Source organism: Pyrgilauda ruficollis, unplaced genomic scaffold, assembly GCF_017590135.1.
Source record: "Pyrgilauda ruficollis isolate IOZ18807 unplaced genomic scaffold, ASM1759013v1 scaffold37, whole genome shotgun sequence".
Lineage (NCBI taxonomy): Eukaryota > Metazoa > Chordata > Aves > Passeriformes > Passeridae > Pyrgilauda > Pyrgilauda ruficollis.
This window is the reverse complement of record NW_024525156.1, coordinates 13088233-13108557: the sequence shown is the minus strand read 5'-3', so window position 1 is coordinate 13108557 and position 20325 is coordinate 13088233. Positions and strand designations below refer to the sequence as shown.

At 34.9% G+C, this 20325-nt stretch overlaps 1 protein-coding gene across 2 annotated transcripts in view; it reads left to right on the top strand.

The window, feature by feature from the left end:
* The window catches only part of CDH9 (cadherin 9), a 67871-nt gene that overhangs the window by 28581 nt on the left and 18965 nt on the right, over positions 1-20325 (top strand). The window contains exons 3-5 of one of the 2 annotated variants that reach the window (XM_041475903.1): positions 13799-13918; positions 16087-16254; positions 20075-20262. In XM_041475903.1, coding sequence (XP_041331837.1) covers positions 13799-13918; positions 16087-16254; positions 20075-20262 — 476 coding nt within the window. The remainder of the gene's footprint in view (positions 1-13798; positions 13919-16086; positions 16255-20074; positions 20263-20325) is intronic. The other variant, XM_041475904.1, reaches the window with a different exon arrangement.

Here is a 20325-nt window from a genome sequence, read left to right as displayed (position 1 = left end):
TTGGCTTTCTGTGAGAGCACATTGCTGGGTCATGTCCAACCTCTCATCCACAAGCACCCTCAATTCCTTCCCAGCAGAGCTGGTCAGTGTTCATGCCTCAGCCTGTGTTGATATGGGGCATTGCCCTGATCCAGGTGCAGCCCCTTGCACTTAGACTAATCCTCATGAGATTCCTGTGGGGGCAGTTCTCAAGCTCATCCAGATCTCTCTGGATGGCATGCTGTCCTTACGATGTGTCAATCCCATTACTCACTTGGGGTCATCTACAAGTTTGCTGAGGCTACCCTTGAGCGCTTGGTCTATGTCATTAATTAAGATATTAAATGACACGGGTCCCAGTAAAAACTCCAGAGTGACACTGCTTGTAACTGATGTCCATTGGAGCACTGAGGCATTGACAATACACACCGGATGTGACTGTCCAACCAGTTCATTATGGACCTAACAGTCCACCTATCAAATCCCTCTCTCTGCAACTTGGAGAAAATAATGTTGTGGGAGACCCTGTCAAAGGCTATACAGAAGCCTGGATAGAAAACACCTCTAACATCTTTGTGAATATTTCAAATAATTCACAAATTTAAAGTTTACATTTAAGTTTACCGTTACAGATAAGATATCAAGGCACAGTGCCACACTTTCTCGTTCCCTCTCTGGTGTGATCTCTTGTGTTTTTGCCACTGTCCTCTGAACCAGAAGAAGAAAGTTTAAGGAGCTTAAAATCCATCATATAGATGGATTTTTCAAGATCAATATTCCCCTTCTACTACTTCTTTTCCCTGATTTAGATAACACGAGGTTAGATGCTAGAGCTAGTGTTAGGGAAGTGGCAGGAATATAGAAAATATAGCAGGTAAAAGCAGGTGAGACTCTTTCATCCAGCTAAATAATGGCTTGACATATTCATTTTTCTTCAGCTACAAAATCCTTCTAATCTAAACAGGATTCCTCACTTTCTTTCTTATTTTTTTCTTTTCTTTTGAGATGGGGAAAATTTTGATTTCATATTAAGACACCACAAATCTGAGGCAGCACATTGGGAAAACCAGAACGATTGAGTCGCCTGATATGAGTAACAGCTGACTCTTGATGCTACAAGAAACTGGGGTTTTGTATAAGTGCTGTCAGCAAGTAAAAGTAACTAGTGTTTTCTGCTCACACTGGAAGGTATAAACAATTTTTCTGTTTCTGTCCTGTGAGAACTGAGCCACTGTCAACTCACTGTCAGTCTGTGACCTCTGAGCTCCCTTAGACCTCCAGCTGCTGACCTTTCACAGTGTTCTGGTCTCAAATATTTTCATAGGAGAAAAGAAGGTGCCAGAAGTTCAAACGTAGCAATTAGTAAGCAGAATAAGTGACTTTTATAGCACTATATGGGACTTTAGGATTCGTCAGTTAATTGGTCTAAATTTTGGAGATGCAGTTTTAAGCTGACTACAAACTCATTTAAACGTAATTTCCTACTACTTCACAGAAGACTAGAACAGCTCTACTCCATAGATATGCCATAATAGGTTCAGCTACTGCAGCAATGGACATTGAAATGTCCATTGGAATAGCCTTGGAACGACAGTCATCTTGCCAAATGGAATCAGATCTGGATTGTTCAGATCTGGATTGTGTTAAATGTGCCTCCCCTTTCTATCTCTCTGATAGAATCTCTTTCTATCTCATTGCAAAACTGTTTGCCTGGCTACATTATTGCAACAAATTTATTATTTCTCATTATCTATGTACATTGAAAGCAAAATAAAATTAAAAAAAAAGACAAAGAACCCCAAAGCAATAAACTCTCACCTCCCCCAAAAGAGACCTGTGCATCTCTAAATCAGAGCTTGAAACTAGCATTAAAAGTTCTTCTCTCATACCTACATTAAATATTTTTGATGCATTAATTTTCCTACTTTTATTTCATTAGATTTTCAGCTATAACATCAAAATCTGTGAACAAGAGCATAATGCTCCCAGAATCTTCATATCAGCACTTTTACTTACACTGCAGGGAAATACAGTGGGATATGGTCTGCCTGATTAGAGATGCTGTCCCTCTGACTGGATGTTAAATCCTTTCATCTTTCATGGCTTCACATCTGAAAACCAAAATTATCGCTTACATTCTGAAACAGCATGTTGCTTCAGCCAGTGTCTAAACCTCTTGATACCAACATACACCCTTCTATACATCCTTTGATATAAACATGTTACTATTCACAACCATGTGCAATCTGTTTTCAGAGCCACAGTAAATGGAATTCCTATGCACAATGCCAGTTTATAGGAACCTAATTTATTCCCCTATGACCCTTTGAAGCTTCCAACCACCAAATAGTTTTCCTTGTTTCAAGACATGCTACAGAATAAGACTTGCAGTGAGACCCTTCTCACATTTATGGGACCATATTGAAGCCTGCAGCAAGTGAACTGCTGGTACTAAGGACTGGAATAGCTGGCACTAATTACCAGTACCAATATTAGGAACCCCTGTGTCTTTTTGAGAAGGAACATGTCAAACAGAGGCATATGTGTGGTATAGCCTTCATTACAACTAAAATATGCCAGACGTTAAACTAAACAGCTTAGAATTGGACAGATTATGCATTAAAAGTGCTAACATTAGTGTCACTGTTTATATCAAGCTAATGCAGAGTTCTTTTCTGAAACCATGCAATTATGTTCCTTTATGTGCAGTTTTAGGGGTCTGAAAAAAATCCTCTAGGTGTCTGAAAAAAAACCCCCTTTTCTTCATTTAAACAATTTTTGAGAATGGAATTTCTCAAATACTGGTTTTGTAGTTGCATGGGAAGGCTGGTTACACAGATCTAAGTCAGGAATTGCAAGTAACTAGATAAAAGGTAAATGTGTTTGAGATTTTTTATATGTATCCATAAAAGAGATGTTTCAAATCACATTGAGAAGTATAATTTTTTTTTAAAATTATTATTGTTTGTTAGATTAAAGTCCATCTGGGATGCTTAATTAATCTAATCTATTGAATGCAGAATATTTCCAGTTTTTTATTTTAAAAAGACAGCTTTCTGAATGCCTGAGTATACACCTTAGTTGCTAATATTATGCAGCTGAGTGTAATGTTGAAGTTTTTTTTTTTTTTTTTTAATCACACTAACACCTGCAAGCATCTATTTTGAAACTAAATCATAGAGAAAGGGTTGTTTCCATTGATTTGGTTTGGTTTGTTTGTTTTTCCCTACCAGATTTCTGAATAACTTCTAAGAATCTTGAAAACATATAAATAAAACAATACAGATTATATTTGGTTCAAGATAAAAAACATTTTTTCGAAAATAATATAAATTAACTAGTCATCACACAGAGAGAACACACATAAAGATGCTTGGACATAATTTTCAGTCTTCAAAAGAGATAGCAGTCCTATCAAACAGATCAATCTCTCACAAAACTAAGGTCTAAATTCTAAAACCTTCATTTATCCTGTAAACCTCTTTTTGTGAGCTCTCTCACTCCACCTTAATCCTCAGTTTTAGTAGATTTACTGGGAAGTTAAAGCTTTACTTCATGTAAATCTGGATGATTAGTACCATTTCAATTAAAAATTATTTACCTACAGAATTCCAGCAGCCTAAGAGTAGAAAACACAGGAAAAGAACATTACCTGCCCCAAGAAGTCCACTATTTACCTTAGTAGATATGATAAAATATCTGTCCATAATGGATACAGTATTATTAAATAAGAAAATGTCGCGCTTAAAATGTGCTTATATATACATGTTTGTATGCATATACACACACATTAGATACATATGTTTGTATATATTACTTAAATATGTTTTTTTCAATTAAATCATTAAAATAGGTATGATAATTGATTGCAAGTTTATAGCAACACAGAAGATGAATTATAGGAATGTCAGTTACATGTGTGCTTTTCTTACTTCGATTAATACTTCAGCTTGAATTCTGTTATAAAACAGCATTTTTCCTTCTTAGCAATCATATAGTCATTTTGGAAATTTTCTGTACCATACACAGCCTTCAGAGAGTCAGGAAAATGAAAGTAAGAAAAATGTTATCCTCCAGTGTTATCTGGACTCTCTTGTCTGACTTCTGCTTATTTGAAAAGAGCTTGATATTATTCCCGCTGTTACTCATACTTTAGTAAGCATGAGAACAAATAGGTTACAGCATTTCTCATGTATTTTTCTCAATATCTTTCAAAATGTACTTCTGCAAGTTTCCACAATGACAGAAATCCTGATTCTCACATTTACTTAATTTTGTACTACCTTACCAGATGCCTCAGAACACTTTTCAGAATAGCTTTTTCCTACAACCTCATAGATGCATAACGCTGTAAAATTAAGATCAAGAATGATTAAGATCTGTACAAGTATCAGTTTCATTCCTTATGAAAGTTGTTCATGTCTTCATATTCAAAATACATTGCTCACACCAAATTGGAGATTAAAAACAAACAACCCCCGTACCAAACCAGAACAATACAATCTAACTTAATGTCCCCAAAGTATGTACATGTGTGAATATCTTACAGTTAACTGCCAATAAACTCCAAATTCTCATCAACATTTCCTGCTATAAAGGCAGCTCAATAACAGTTACTTCATTCTACTCCAAGACCAATGATAAATAACCTGTGATAAATTAGGCTATGTACACAGTAAAAAAATTTGAAAGCTTTATTTCCTCATAAAGTCAAAATGTGTGACAGTCGTGAAAAGAAATTACCACACACCTAAAGGGTAGCCACCTTTTTAGTTCATAGATGTGGTTTAGGAGAGAGGAAGGTTAAAAAATAATATTATATTTCATGGTCCAGAAGACTGATACTTACTGACTTCATGACTACAATTTTAAATTCACCTTGGCTGTCAGTAAGATATGTCTACCTGAGGAAAATAAACAAACTGTTTAAAAGCATATGCCAAATTAATTTTCACTGAGTCTTAATCACCACAGTGTCTCAGCATTTTCAAGTTGGCTCAGGCATTTTTAAGAGTATTTCCCAAGCAAGTAACTTATAGTCAGCACCTTTAATTTTCTTCATGCCCATTTGTGAGATATGTCCAGATGAGATTGTCCCCATGATCATTTACTGTCAGCGGAGTCTGGCACTAAATCACCAATGAGCTTCCAATTGATTTGCAGGCATAGTGAAAACTCAACAGTCTTTAACAAAACATGTTTGCCTTTGAATCATTTGACACATTATACTTAAGGCATTTGAGTGCTTTTGAAGGTAAATGAAGTGCCTAGAGACAATAATAGCAAAATCTCTTGATTGACCCTACTTAATATTCTAGACACATACCTACGCCAATACACTCACATGTATATATGTACTTACATCTGTATTTATTTATATAGATGCATGCACACTCTAGAAGTGTTCTGCTTTTGTGTGAAAATGGTACTTTAATTATTGTAACTTTAAAAAGCAAATAATTGAGATAATTCTGGAATTTATTAATTTGCTTTGTTTTAGACTCCATTTCTCCTCAAAATTATAGGTCTTTATGGTTATTTTAACAGACGATATCCAGAGTATCTAAACATCATTGAAGCAAGAGATTTTCAAGAATCACATATTATAAACTAATGTAAATTTAGGGCTGCCATAATACTTCATTGACTGCATTTTTATGGAAATTGCTGCTTTCCACAGCTGTATTAATGTTTAAAGAGACAAACTTTATCACTACCCAAAAAGGAGTTCCAACAGATGGCAAAAATGATCCCAAGTAACATAAAGATGAGACCAGCCTGTCATTGTAAAAATTATGTTATTGCTTGTGGTCATAAAAGAGATTCACATGTGGCTTTAAAATGCACCTGTTTGCAGATCCGGCAAAAGTACAAACTCTATAAAGGTTCCCATTAATTTGTATTAGAGACTAATTTTGAAAATACAAAGGAGAGTAAGATTCTAGTTCTCATTCATAGACAGAAATTCAAAAACTCATAAAGAGATACATAAGCTGAGATCAAAAAAGGAGCAAATAAAAAATAAGTGCAGAAAGTTAGCTTGTTCCTTCTCAAAAAAAAAATCATAAAATCAAAAAATCTTTTAGTGTCGCATTGCGAAATACAAAACAGTACAGGCATGTACTTCAGAACTGGAACTTTGAAAACACTTTTTTTAAGCTTGCTTTTTTTTTTTTTTTACTTTTTTTTACTTTATAGAATAATGACTCAATCATAGAAATGCTATGTCTTCACTACTCTTAGCTTCCTTTGTTCATGTAGTACAGCTTTAAGATGTTTTTTGCTTTGCCCTTTTCTCAAAAGCAGTTGTGGTCTTCCAAAAAAATTTCCAAAGTTCTGACTTAAAACTCTATAAATAAAACTAAAGCTTTCTTTGAAACTGTTGGCTAGGAGTAGGGATTTTTAACCAAGAGTTAAGCATGCTGCAGCCTTTATAAACTACTGCTTCTCTTAATAGGATCAACAGGGTGAACTCTTCCTATGCTTAAGCACAAAAACAGCAGAAGGTTGTTTCTCTCTTTTGGAGTATTCCAGAAATTAAGATGGGGCATAGGGGGAAAATTGCCACTGTCATCTTTAAAAAGCAAGCAAGTTGTGGAGCTGTTGGGATTGACCTGTCATGGAGGGCAGCTGCCAGTTCATACAGGAGGCCAATTTCCACATCCCCTATGGGCATATTAGGAGTAATCAGGGTGATTTATGGCCATACTACAGCGTTACTTGTGGCTCCTTCAACATGTCAATTTCATTAGCAACTACTTCTAGTTGGATCAACTCTCTGTACATACAGCAGCTTCAGGCCCAGAAACATATTACCGGTGAATTTCACCATTATTTTGAACTGAAATTTTGAGGATAATTCTGTGATTAAGTATTTTAATTGGAATTTAGTGTATTTTTAAGCATAGAATGTAGACATTTGTTCTGCCTAAAAAAGTGTTTTCTAATTGTAAAGATGTACAGTGTATTGAACAAAATCAAGACTTCTGAGCTGCAAGTCATTTATTAAGGATGGCAGATAATTTTTTACTGTACCTCCTTAGTCATTAGAAAATGAAATGTAAAAGCTAATCTGCGTTAACACTTAAAAGAGTCTGACTACTCTTTTCTCTGTTTCGTCTCTGCCATTTGATTGCACCAGTATTACTGTTTCAGAAGTAACTTTATGGTGAGAAGGGGAAAAAGGAGTTTCACAAAAGAATAAAATTGCACAGAGATGTTCACTCACCAGTCCTTCAAATTATTCCTCATTCTTTTTACTGTTTCCCACTTGTTATTGCATCCATAATGCTTTCCAAATTCTCATGCCAGGCATCTGATGCACTTCACAGTTACAATTACTGCCAAAGGAAAACTAAAGTTACTGCATCAAGGTATCAAACAGTGGGAGGACGAGTGCCGGAGACTTTGTTCAGCTTTAGCCATTCTTTCCTAGTTCAGTTTCTGACATTACGTTACAATGGTGTATGTATTTTATTCACTGGCAAGTGCAGGCAGATTATAGACAGAGCAGTTTAGTCACATTACATCTCTCTGTGTGGTGAGACAATCACTAGCACTTGATTCCTGCTCTAATGCAAGCTCGAGTAACACAATCTAAAACAGGGTTTCTTTCTGTCACAGGAAAGGATGCAGTAAACAAAACCCCAAACCATCCCAATGCAACACACACAAGTAATTATGAACATTGTTTCCTCATTTTGTTTACAAAATATAAAGTATTGCTTCTGAAGTAAAAGTGTGCAAAAATAGCATATTGTATTTCTGAAATGATTGGTTTGGTCCATCTGCTTTTACTGCTATGGACTGAAACAGAGAGGAGAAAGTAGGGAAAGTAAGGCTACAGTAGGCAACATAGCTTGGTTTTCTTATGTCTCTCACAAATTACTTTTAGTCACATTAGCAGGTATTGCAGTGACTCTTTACCTATACCACAGTGGTGCAAAGTTTGTGATTCCTGGGTTGGAGGTCAGTGGATATCAAAAACAAAGGCACAGTAACAATGTACAATAGCTAGTATATCAGCTGATTTCTCAATCAAAAATTTTGTCAGACAAGAGACACAAAAATAAACCAGCATGTTTTAAGTGAAATTAAGTTTCACCTCATAACTATGCAATAGATTATCAAAATTGTTAAACTTGGTAAAACGTAATTCATGAATTATTTATTATATGTCCTCTTTTATGTCATCTTTTCACCTTCACTCTTTTGTCTTTTAAAGATATTTATTCTCATTATATATGCCTGAACTACATTTTAAGGTCCTTTCTACTTTTCCATTTTAATGCTATGGCTCTCTTGATTCTAGCTTCTCAGATTGCTTACTTATTCTAAGTTGCCTTTATTTTATTTTTTTTCCTTGGTCATGCCCATTTACTCCTCTTCTGTCTTGGGTCATGTCTCTATTTACCTGTTGAAACTTACTCCTTTTCTTCTTTTATTTGTTCTTTTCCTTTGTTCTACAAAATCTTTCATGCTACCAACCTTCTGGCCCTTTCTACATAAAAGGAAGACCAATCTAGTGAAAACCTCACTAAAATGTGGTAATATAAAAAAGTGCACCATTCACTTTGTGGTTTGCTACTCTTTCAGCTTTCTAGGTAGATTTGTCTTCTAATCAAAATATAAGAGTTGTATCTCAACCTTATTTACTCCTGTCCTTCACATATGAAGTAGTCAGAAGGGATGTCATCCAGCTAATGTGGAAATGAGATACTTGGTGCCTTATGAGATACTAGGGACCCCAATGCCTCTCAAAACTTTTTAGGCTTGGGTCAGTGCCACAGAGCTCCTATTCCATCATTTGTCTAGTTCATTGTCTTCTTGCTCTCCAGAGAGAAACAACCTTCTCCCAAAGATAAAAGTGTTTTAAAACCCCTCAAAATTTCTGTAGCTCACTTAAAATTTCACTCATGTTTTCAGCAGAGGCATCTCCAGACTACATCTGCATAATCCTCGGAGAGATGTTGTTTGAGCAAACTTTGATGTCCATTCATCTTCTTTGGGCTTCCAGACATACAAAATTCTCAATTTTGCCTCCAGAGGTTTTCCAGAGCTTACCCAAATATTTTTCACATGTAAAAGTAACCCTCTTCTAAAATCTTCCCTCTGTAAATAAACTTGATGAACAGCAGATTGTCATTGTGTTTGAAAAGAGGAAGCAAGTATAAGAGCTTCTCCTTTAGGGAGATAAAGTCCTTCCTGCCTCTCCAGTTACCCCAGCTGGTCTTCTATTTCTGAAAATGAAACAGACTTTCTGCATATACACAGACAAAACTCCTCTGTAAGAGTCAGAACTTTTCAATAATTGCCAGTTTTGACAGAAGTCAACTTAAAAAAAATAGAAATGAAGCTGTCTCATAATGTAAAAAACATCCTGTTTCAGCATTTTCAGATTCTTTTACTTCAAAACAACTTTTTGAATATTTTATACTTACTAACCAAAGCCTAAGCCTTCTTATTTTTTTTTCTTAAAATCAGAAGTTTGAGTTGTTCTGAAATACTAATTTTATAAAAAAAATTACTGCCATTTTTTTATCCAACATTTGTGGTAGAATCTCGAAACACACTGTACTAACAACATCATCTGCTAATTTTCTTCTCCCAAGATGGAGAGAGCACTGTTTAAAATTAAGGTTACAGAACAAATTATCAGTAAAACTAAAATTTTCCAGTAGATGCAGATATATCCTTCTGACTGGCAAAAGCTGTTGTAATTCATGTCAGCCAAAAGAGCCAAGTAGGAGCAAGAGTTGCATGCTGAACATCAAAAGATAGCAAAATATGTGCCTGTCTTATCTGGTGGAAGACCTCTTTTGCACTGCAACAATCCTCCTCAAGCTATTTACTTCAGTTTTGCAATGGAATCTGGTATCATGCTGTGAGACCTAATTATACCAGAGGGACACTTTCAAACACTTAATAGCACAAAGGAATAGAAAGCATTTTAAACATAATTCATAAAAGCATTCTTGCTTCAAATCTTGTGGTTTTTTGTTTTTTTTTTCAAATATATGCCTCACTCTTTATGATTTCTAGTTATCTGTGTTAGTGACACTCAATTCTGACACTTCCTAGATATGAAGGGATGCTCTCTCTAACTCTAATAGTTTTCCTTTTTGGGTTCTACAGTATTACATGCATTTACATTAATTTTTATGTATACACAAATATATGCAGAAGCACTCCTTATGCAGATCTAGATTTGTCTTCTCTCAGGCTACCTTCAAAGTTTAGCTTGTGCATTTTGCTGCCCCTGCATTAGGACCCCATACATCATACAACATCTATGTTATCAAAGTGCTTAAATTTCCATTCTCAAGACAAAGAGGAAGAGATGAAAAAGAATGAGAAAAGAAAAAAGAAGATAAAAAGAGAAAGAAAAAGAGAAAGAAAAAGGAAAAGGAAAAGGAAAAGGAAAAGGAAAAAAAGGAAAAAAAGGAAAAGGAAAAGAAGATCTTCCTCTTGAGAATTCTGAGATTTACTTACCAACCTTAAATGGATTAGAACTTGCTGGGTTGGATTGGGTTGAAGTGGACTTGGCTTTGCAGAAGAGTGATATTATCACTACTTAAGACTCTTATTGCAGTTATTCTCACATTTTCTGTGTCATCCTTCACACCAATTTGCTCTGTGGCACGTTTGATCATGGCTGGCTGCCAGAAGCCCACCCAACTGTTCTCTCACCCACCTCCTCAAGAAAACTGGGAGAGAAAAGAAAATGGAAAAGCTCATGGGTTTAAGTAAATAGTGAGTGATTACTTATCAATTACTACAATGGTGAAAACAGATGTCACTTGAAAACTTAATGTACTGCATGATAAAAATAAAGTTGGATGGTGAGAAACAAAGGTAAACACTAAAATAACTACCCTCACTCCCTATTCATCCAAGATTGTACTTGATTCCTTCACTTCTGCTGTATTCATCCAGACTAGCCTATTTGTACTTTAAATCAAGCTGATTTCCTCTGACAAATGTGGTAATAGGCTGCTTGTGAGGTAATCTAGACTATAAATAAACAAATAAATGAACAGATCATACTGTGGCTACCATTCAAGTGGGGCAAAGATAAGGCCTACTTTTCTCTGATTAAAAAGTTTTACCTCTTTACCAATTATTCCATAGTTAATATTGAGCTCCTTTATTTCATTGCCTTTATTTCACTGGCATTTCTGACCCAAACAGCTAAGAGAAGTGTGTTATCTCATGAAACAAAGTCACACAAGTACTGTCTATCATTTGTGAACATCCTTCTTTTTGACACAGCAGACTGTTGGCAAAGAGTTAACTGCCTGCTGACATTGAATTTTTTGAGGCTATACTCTTGTTAATATTTTTTCACAGTTGTACTATTAGTTTAACAGAAAGAAGGAGATTTGTAATACTATCTTTTCACCACATGAAAAGTTTCTGTACGGTTACATCTTCTGTACTCTCCTCAGCAACCATAATTATATGGCACTTGAGCCTCAGGAAACACACATTCCAATGAGACAAACACAGAAGTCTCTCAAAGACAGCCCTAAGCCCTGTAATAACTGCTCTAAAAAAGAAACAAACAAAAACTAACTCAAAAATCCAGCATTTTTTCTCTTCACCAAAACACTATACTGGGAAAATAAAAAAAGAACATTCATGTGCACTTGGTTGCTATAACCATACTCAAACTTTTGTGTCAGTCCCATGACAGTGCCTAGATCAGGAAGCCACAGAAAAAAACCTTTTATAATCATAAAGGTATTTTGGGTTGGGTTTTTTGGCGACGGACACCCAATCTTGATTCTTAGGTTCTAGATGCTACCATGTCACACATTATAAGCACATTATTCTATTGATTATGTTTTTTATAGGCTAGCAAGGGATATTGACTCTTCTTTCCCTGTTTGTCTTAAGGTGGCAGGGGATATAACTTGCTTTTCTGAAAGCAGATGGGAGTAATGGAACTTTACGATTATCAAAGAACTGTCTTGATTTTTTTGTCCAGATGAGCAGTTCTGCTGGACACTGCTAGTGATTAAAATGTCCTTAAATATTCACTTCTTTGGGATAATCTTTACAGCTCAGTGTGGCACACAGATGATATCTAGCTGTTTAACCAGGCAAAAAGTAATCCAGATACCTGATGGCAAAAATTGTCTTCAGAGTCTGATGATTTGTGAAAAGGCATTTTTACAACATTTTTGTTGCTGGTTTGTTGCAGAGAAAGAAGTATTCATCCTCTCTTGACATGTTCTTCAGATAACCTGAAATATTGGGAATTGTTGTGTAGGTAAAACTATTATTTGTAAAGTTGTATTATGTACTACGAAAAAAATAGTTGTGTCTAACAGGACCTGATAATAATGTTCCCTCACAAATCTGTTTTGATAACTCTGGATTTCTACTTTTCCCAGTCCCTGGGATATGCTCAAAAACAACAGTACAAATGATTCACTTCAATGTCATTAATCACAGGTAAATGAGGGTCTTCTAAACTTACAGTCAAGGCAGATATTTTCCTGCAAGTTATCTGAGGGATAACTTCAATCTAGAGAGACTGAAGGTATAGAAAAACAGGAATAGGAAATTATATCAATTAAGTCAACAGTGCTTACTAGAACTTTTCCTTGCACAGAAAGTGAAGAAAGTGAGATACCAAAAAAAAAAAAAACAACCCAAACAAAACTCCGCCCCCCCAAAAAAAACCAACAAAAAAACCCCAAAACAAAACAAAACAAAAAAAAACCACCAAAACAAACAAATTAAAAAAAAAAAAAAACAAACAAAAAAACCCCCAGAAACCAACTGGCCAAAAGTAGGGTAGGGCAAAGACCTTCTCAGTTAGCCTTCTTCCCCTGGCAAGGAGTCAAGCACCTTTACACCTCTAGCTATTGGGCTGCCTGCATCTATCTAGACATTTGTCAGCTCTAGATTGTGTGAGCAAAATGCATTCTGACATCTAAGTGCTAAGAAAAAAAAAAAAAAGCCTGTGAAGGATACCTTTGTGCTTTTATATCTTATAAGAAAGGCTTTAGAGAAGCTGTCATTTTCTTCCAACCCGTAAACTACACCAAATTTATTAGCTCACAGTACTCATAATCCTGTATAACCTATATTTTCTTTTTTTATGATCACAGGACAAGGGTAAACTATTGTCATGTAAAATAAGTGAATGCCAAAAAAACATCAGTAACATTTTATGTCCTATATTTGCCAAATAACTTTGACCAAGAGAGAAAAAAACAAATAAAATCCCACAAATAAAATTTCTTCCTGCAAAACCAATCTTTGTTTTTTTTTTTTTTTTTTTTTTTTTTTTTTTTTTTTTTTTTTTTTTTTTTTTTTTTTAATAGAACCTCAAAAATCAGTTTTGGATGAGACAAAGTGTTTTACTGAGCTAGAATTCAGACACTTGACATTTTTCATCTGAGCAGAAAATGAGTATGGGGAAATTTGATTTAGGTTTATTTATTAATTAAACCAAACATTTAAATGAACAGTTTCAGCTGAGGCTGTGTTATTGCCAGAGAACAATCTTCATATCTGTTTGAGCACCAAAAAACCTAATGCTCTGTTGAGTTTTAAAGACGTGTCAGTCCCTGTATGTTTATCTTGTTAAACTGAAGCATGAATCTTAAGTGATAATGATTTTAGGTCCAGGCACCTGGAAGATGGGATTTTATTTTACTGTCTCTTGAGTAGGATAACTCTGGATTGTTCCACTGTATATTGTTTGATTTCTTACTGAATTCAATACTGCAACAACTTTATGGGTTTTATAAGAAGTAGATGCCTTCCTAAAAATGTGCTGATTCTTTGCTTGGTACCCATTTAGGCACATCTGTTATTCAGGTGACAGCCACAGATGCTGATGATGCTAACTACGGAAACAGTGCAAAAGTGGTGTACAGCATCCTCCAGGGACAGCCATATTTCTCAGTGGATCCAGAAACAGGTTAGCAATCCATTCAGTCTCACTGGAATCAAAATAAAAGTATGGGGTTTTTCTGTTTAAATAATATTAATGCAGAAAATTTGCTTTTCTTGGTATAACTAAGATTTCCAGAAGATGATTGCAAACTGTAAAAGCCGAAAGTTAAAAAAGAAAAAAGGTGTAAAGTACTGTAAAGGGTCCAAAGAATCATGAAAAGTAATCACAAGCCTATTTTACAGTAGTTTCTGGGAAATTAATCTGTTTACCTTTGAAAAACATAAATAGGAGCTGGACATTTTCATACTATAAGGTAAAAAAAAAATCTCACAGGCAATCAAATATTTCTAAAAGTTTGTAATAGATCCCTGACCACTGATTCTGAATCAGTTAATTTTTAACTTAAGCTTTTTTTTTGAAGCTGCATTATGATTATGGGAACTGAACCAAGTATCATTAGTGCTTTCAAGCTGAAAAGAATGAATTGAAGCCTTTTTCACTGTTATGCAAGAAATTGGATAAGAAACAAGCACAAGCTAAAAAAAAAAAAAAAAAAAAAAAAAAAAAAAAAAAAAGTGTGAATTTTGGATATCTATGACTCAAAATTAGTGTTCAGAAAAGAAAGTGTCATCAGAACTCTCCTCTTCCAAATATCTGATCCTAAGGCACTCAAGGCTCAGTAGGCATTGCATTAGTTTTTCTTGCATATTATCAAAATTATTCTGGTTTTCTAATTGAGAATTTAAGTGCAATTCTGTCCATAATCCCTGAAATTACTAATCCATTGAGAGTGCTCAGATGATGGCTAACTTTCTGTTGAAACAATTTGGGTTTTTTTCTAAATACAGCAAAGACATAATATTCAAAAGATAATTAATGACACAGCTACAATTTTAAAAGGGAGCATAAAGATTTTGCATTGGATAAAAGTGTTTGGGTTTCCCCCCTTTTTCAATCTCTCTTTTTTTTTCTCTTCTCTCCAGTCCCCTACTCAAAGATCATTACCAGTGGTGAGCAGGGAAACAGGACCAGTACCACACGGGCAATAACTGACGGCAGCAGGTGTTTAGGCAGGCAGACAGTAAGGGAAACACCCGGACTCTCATCTTTGGTTCAGGGATTATTTTTTCATTTTAATCCAATTTGCTGTTTTATGTTACACGTATTAGCAAGCCTAGGTATGATAATCAGAACCTGGTAATCCTGGCTCAGACATAAATGTCATAACCACTAAGCTGCAAAGGTTTTTTCTTTATTTCACTCACTTGCTAGAAGTATAAATTTTCCAGGGTTGCCTTTTTTTTTATTTTTTGTGTGTAATATCAAACTGAGCCTATAATGAAAGCCGTCTTCTGAGAAAGAAAAGGAAGTGCTGTGAATCCTTCAAGCAGAAAAGGATACTATGCTTACATTTTACCACTTCACAAGAGAAAGCTCTGCTCACTCCAACTTTGAAAAGCCACCAGTCTTCTAAATAAAAATAAAAATAAAAAGCTTTTCTTCATTTTCAAAAAGTTTAATGAAGTTTAATGAAAAGTGGTGTACAGTACTTTTTTGTACAGTACAGAAAACTTTTGGTTTTCTCACCTGAGACTTTTTTATTTTTGTACTGCAAAAGTGTCTGACATATTCAAATTACAGTTATGAAATCCTTCAAATTGGACATCCCAAAATAATTTTTTCAAAACTAATTTTAGACTCTTGTCTAATTTTTTTATTAGCTGTAACTCCAGCTGACTACTGCAGACACCACTGAACATCAAAATCAATGATCTATTACAGCCCAGAATAATGAATACTGGGCATGTTAGAGTTCAGCCTTGTGCTATAATATCAAAATGTCACCAGGGTTGAAGATTACACAATATAGTAAATAATAACTGGGGATAGAAACTGAAAAATTTCATTAATTCAATGAACATATTGATATTTTTGTCATTAAAAGAATAATCAAATTGATTTAGCAAAACAAAAACTTTGAATAATGTCTGTTATTTTTTTTTGTCTTTTTTCATAAAATCACATTAAATCATCCATAGATTGAAAGGTTTATTGCAGTGTACTTGTTGTGATTGCTGTGGATTAGCTTCTGCACAGAGCATCTGACATGAATCCATCTAGGAGCTCTGGGATTATAGTGGATGGGGCTTCTCCTTCACCACTCTATCTCTGCTTTTTTTCACTCCTTCAAGGCATAATCAAGACTGCTTTACCAGACATGAGCAGAGAAAACAGGGAGCAATACCAAGTGGTCATCCAGGCTAAAGACATGGGAGGCCAGATGGGAGGACTATCGGGGACCACCACCGTGAACATCACACTGACTGATGTCAACGACAATCCACCTCGCTTCCCCCAGAGTATGGAGCGTCTAATAGTTTGGTTTTCCAAAGAACCTCTCAAAAATCAGCTGGTTTGCTTTGGCCATCTGGAAGTTTTGTGGAAGTTTTTTTGTTTGGTTTGGTTTGGTTTTTTGGGTGTTTTTTGTTTTGTTTTGTTTTGGGGTTTTTTTATCACTGTTTTTGTAGTACTTGCCCACTGCCGTGTCTGTTTATTTTGCAGCATCCCAGGGCAAATGGGAATCTCTGCCTACATTTTTTTAATATCAAATTATTTGTTGGAGTGATAAACTTCTCATTCTTACTCTGCTTACAGAAATATAAACGGTAACAATAATTTAGGCCAACTGCAGGGACTTTAAAGGAATTTAATTACAAAATATAAGGATCTGTTCTTGGAATTGCTTTTAGTTTCTTGTGTTGAAGCAAGCAAATACATTGCAGGTTTTCTGATGTTCTGACTTGGACAGGCAGAGTTGATCAGGTCATTTGTTCTGCTGGCAGTCTAAGCATTTGGTTTACATGCTAGTAATCTGTGCTCAGTTCTTGAATGATTTTGATAATCTAGGCCAGTCTGACACAATAAAATAAGGTTTTTAAAAATATCTTTGTACAAGAAAAAAAACCAGCAAATAGCAGAAAGCTGCACAACACAGAAAGCTTCAGAGTAATACCCTACAAAAGTCTTTTTATCGTAGGCCAGTGTTTAAATCCAATCTCATGTTGTTACAGTCAGTGTCTGATAACTGTTTGATAGGCTGCAGATAGGAGAAATTTGCAACCTCAGTTCAATGCCTGCCAGAAAAGTGTCCACATAATAAAATTTGAATTGCTTGTTCACACTGATGAGAGACCTGGCTCTCTTTACAGATCCACTAAGGACTGAACAAAGAGAGCTGATTTATAAAATGCTCTCCTGGACTTGAAAAGCACTTCAGTACCATGGCAATAAGTGCAACCAGAATAATACAAACTGTTCAACATAGCGCAGATTTAAAAAAAAATATTGGAAAACTCTGAGAACATGGAAGAATGGATCTTTGGAATTATAAATTACTGTTTTAATCTCTATCCATGATAACACATTGCTTTAAAAGAAGAGAGGGGAGGGGAAGTACTGCAACCCTCATAAAGAAATATAATTTCAAATCCCATGCAGAGTTCACTTGATGAGAATCACCTTCACACGGTAAATTCAAACATCAATTTTTAACCGAACTTCCTGTTCGACTTCATGAGGGGATACTTCTTAAAAAGGTATAGCATGATGCAGCCTATAATATTTTGGCAAATAGGAATCTGGAACCTAAACTATAATTTATGGTGGCACATTGCCTTGTAAGCCTCACTGTTGAATAAAATAAAATAAGATAAAAGAAAGAATGAAGAATGTATAGAACTGCAAAATATTTTAAGGTTTTCAGTCCCCTTAGCCTGTGCTCTTAATGTTGCTTTTCTTTCAAAATTAACAGAAGCCTCAAGTCTTTGAAAGTTTTTCTGATTATTTCAATAAACTTTGTGATGGATACTTTTTAGAGAAATTTACACAATTTCACATTTGATGCTTCATACAATGTCCCCCTAGTATTCTACCTTGAACATCACTGAAACACTTTGTGTGGCCTACAGAAGGTCTGCTGTGGGATCTTCCGATGCTGCAGTTTCAGTTGTGCTGATGATCCTTCCCTCTCATTTTCTTTGTCCTCAGCAGGGTGTTTTTTAATATTTTCTAGGAAATCAGAGAAAGAGAAATATCAGGCAGATTTGATTCCTTATTAGTTAGTTATGAAGAGGGGTACACTTTCAAAAAACTATCTGTTCTGGAAGTTTGCTTGTTATGAAAATATTTGTCTTCCATTTTCTCTTATGTGAATCAACTATAAGTAAAATTGTTGCCCAAAGTAGAGGGTGAACAGCAGTTCCAAGCAATGCCAGTCAATATCAAGACATTTAAGAGCCAAAAATTAATTTCTTAGTGGAACTGGAGAAAGTAAAATGGCACTATGAAGTAGTGGTTGTTCAGTCTGTATCAAGAAGAAGCATTTTCTGTTTTGTTTAGTTTCCTAAAAGTAGTTGTGCAAAATTAGAAGACATAGATGTAAATGGAATTAAACTGGTACTGTAATGAAAACCTTACATATTTGAATTCTATTGTAGTCTAAACCAAATAGCCATCTCACATGCTAAAATGTGTAGCATTCACACAGCACCACAAAAATAGGAATGCTTCCAAACAAAAAAGCACTGAAGGGAGGTATTTATCTGGAAGGAGTAATAAGTACCATGACTGAATCTGTTCTTATGGTAGATATGGCTCATCTGCCAAACCCTTGAATTTGTCAAGGGTTCAGGACTTGAAACTCATGGTTTAGCTGCCAGGAATCCTACCTTTCATCCCATTTGCAGACTGGTTTGAGGGAACAATATGCATTTTAGTCTGTGGATCACAGAAAAACAGGCTGCTGCTGAGTTTTCACTCACAACCTTGAATTTGTAACAGTAATCACAATTTAGCATCAAGCATTAGCTTCCATTTTGCTACACATATATCTAAATATAAGGTAATTTCAGGAACTCTCTTTTGTACTTAGTCTTTACAACTGGGGACAGAAACTCATTCTGCACTTAGAATTTTGATATATTCCTTGTCTTAAATGGATCATGTCAGGATCCTTTAGGTGTCTTAAAAGGGCATGTAAATAGAGGAAATAGGGTTGTTGCAACAAACAGAGTTGATTGTACTTTACTACAAGACAATATAATTTATATGTGTCCACTTCAGGTCCTTTGAATAAAGGTTGTACACTTTATTAAGTGCTAATTTTGTCAGATTCTTAAGGTATTTCTCCAATGCTACTACTTCACCTGGTAAAGTAATATGAATTTACATGAAAAAACTGATCAAAAGAAACATCAGATTCTGGCATGTTATGTGCAAAATCTGAACCCATCAGATGTGTTTGGAATTTTTTTTACTTTTTTTTGGTAACAAATAACAGAAAATACTGAATTTGAAATTTGTTTTGTCTTGCTAGTGAGGAAACACATTCTATGTCTGCTTCTTCCTGGTGAAGAAATCCATCTGATTAATAGTTTTTCTGCTACAGCATGGTTTTAAAATTAGAATTTTTTTTAAAAAATGTTGTCAGAAAATATGTATAAATTCACTTTTCATACACACAAGCAAGAGTAAAGGGTCTGTGTAATCAGATTTCTTTCTAGAAGACCCTGATTATAAAAATAGCAATACCAATTATCATGAACATCAATACCAATTATCATGAACATATGCCCTTTACCATGACTCTTTAGCATGTATTATCAATAACAGATGAATTTATTATTTTCAAACAGAACACTTACTGGGATATATTTCAAAGTAATTAAAAGAAAAGGCTATTCTATTTTAGTGTCTTTCCAAAATCCTCACTTATTTCTACAACTCTTGTTTAAGAACAACTTTAAGAGAACAAAACAAAATTCTTTCCTATTTCTAAATATATCTAGGAACATTTCTAGAGGAAAAAAAACGATATATACTGCTAATAATCAGAGTAAGAACTGGTATCTTACTATTTAGCACCTTTGTCTCTTAAAACTGACAAAAACAACAAAGAAGAAACAGTGTTATATGGCTCTGAAGAATAACTTGAATTTTTTTGACGGTTTGTCAATCAACTCCAAATCCTTTTTTAAAGTTTAGTGTGATGACTAGCAGCATTTTTCTTACAGTGTTTGGAACTTCTAGTTACTTTAAAAAATCTAGGTGAAATTGAAATAATTTTTATTCAGAAAAAAAAATGTTTCTCAAAACAATAAATGTTTGATTTTGCTTTTCTAGGCTCCTACCAGTTCAGCTCTCCTGAATCTGCACCACCTGGGACTCCTCTTGGCAGAATTAAAGCCAATGACCCCGATGTGGGAGAAAATGCAGAGATTGAGTATAGCATTTCCAATGGGGATGGATCAGACATGTTTGATATCATCACTGACAAGGACACACAGGAAGGGATTATAACTGTCAAAAAGGTTTACTTTTTCTCCCTCTCTTTTATATGTACTTAGCTCTTCAGGTGTTACGGTTATTTTTCT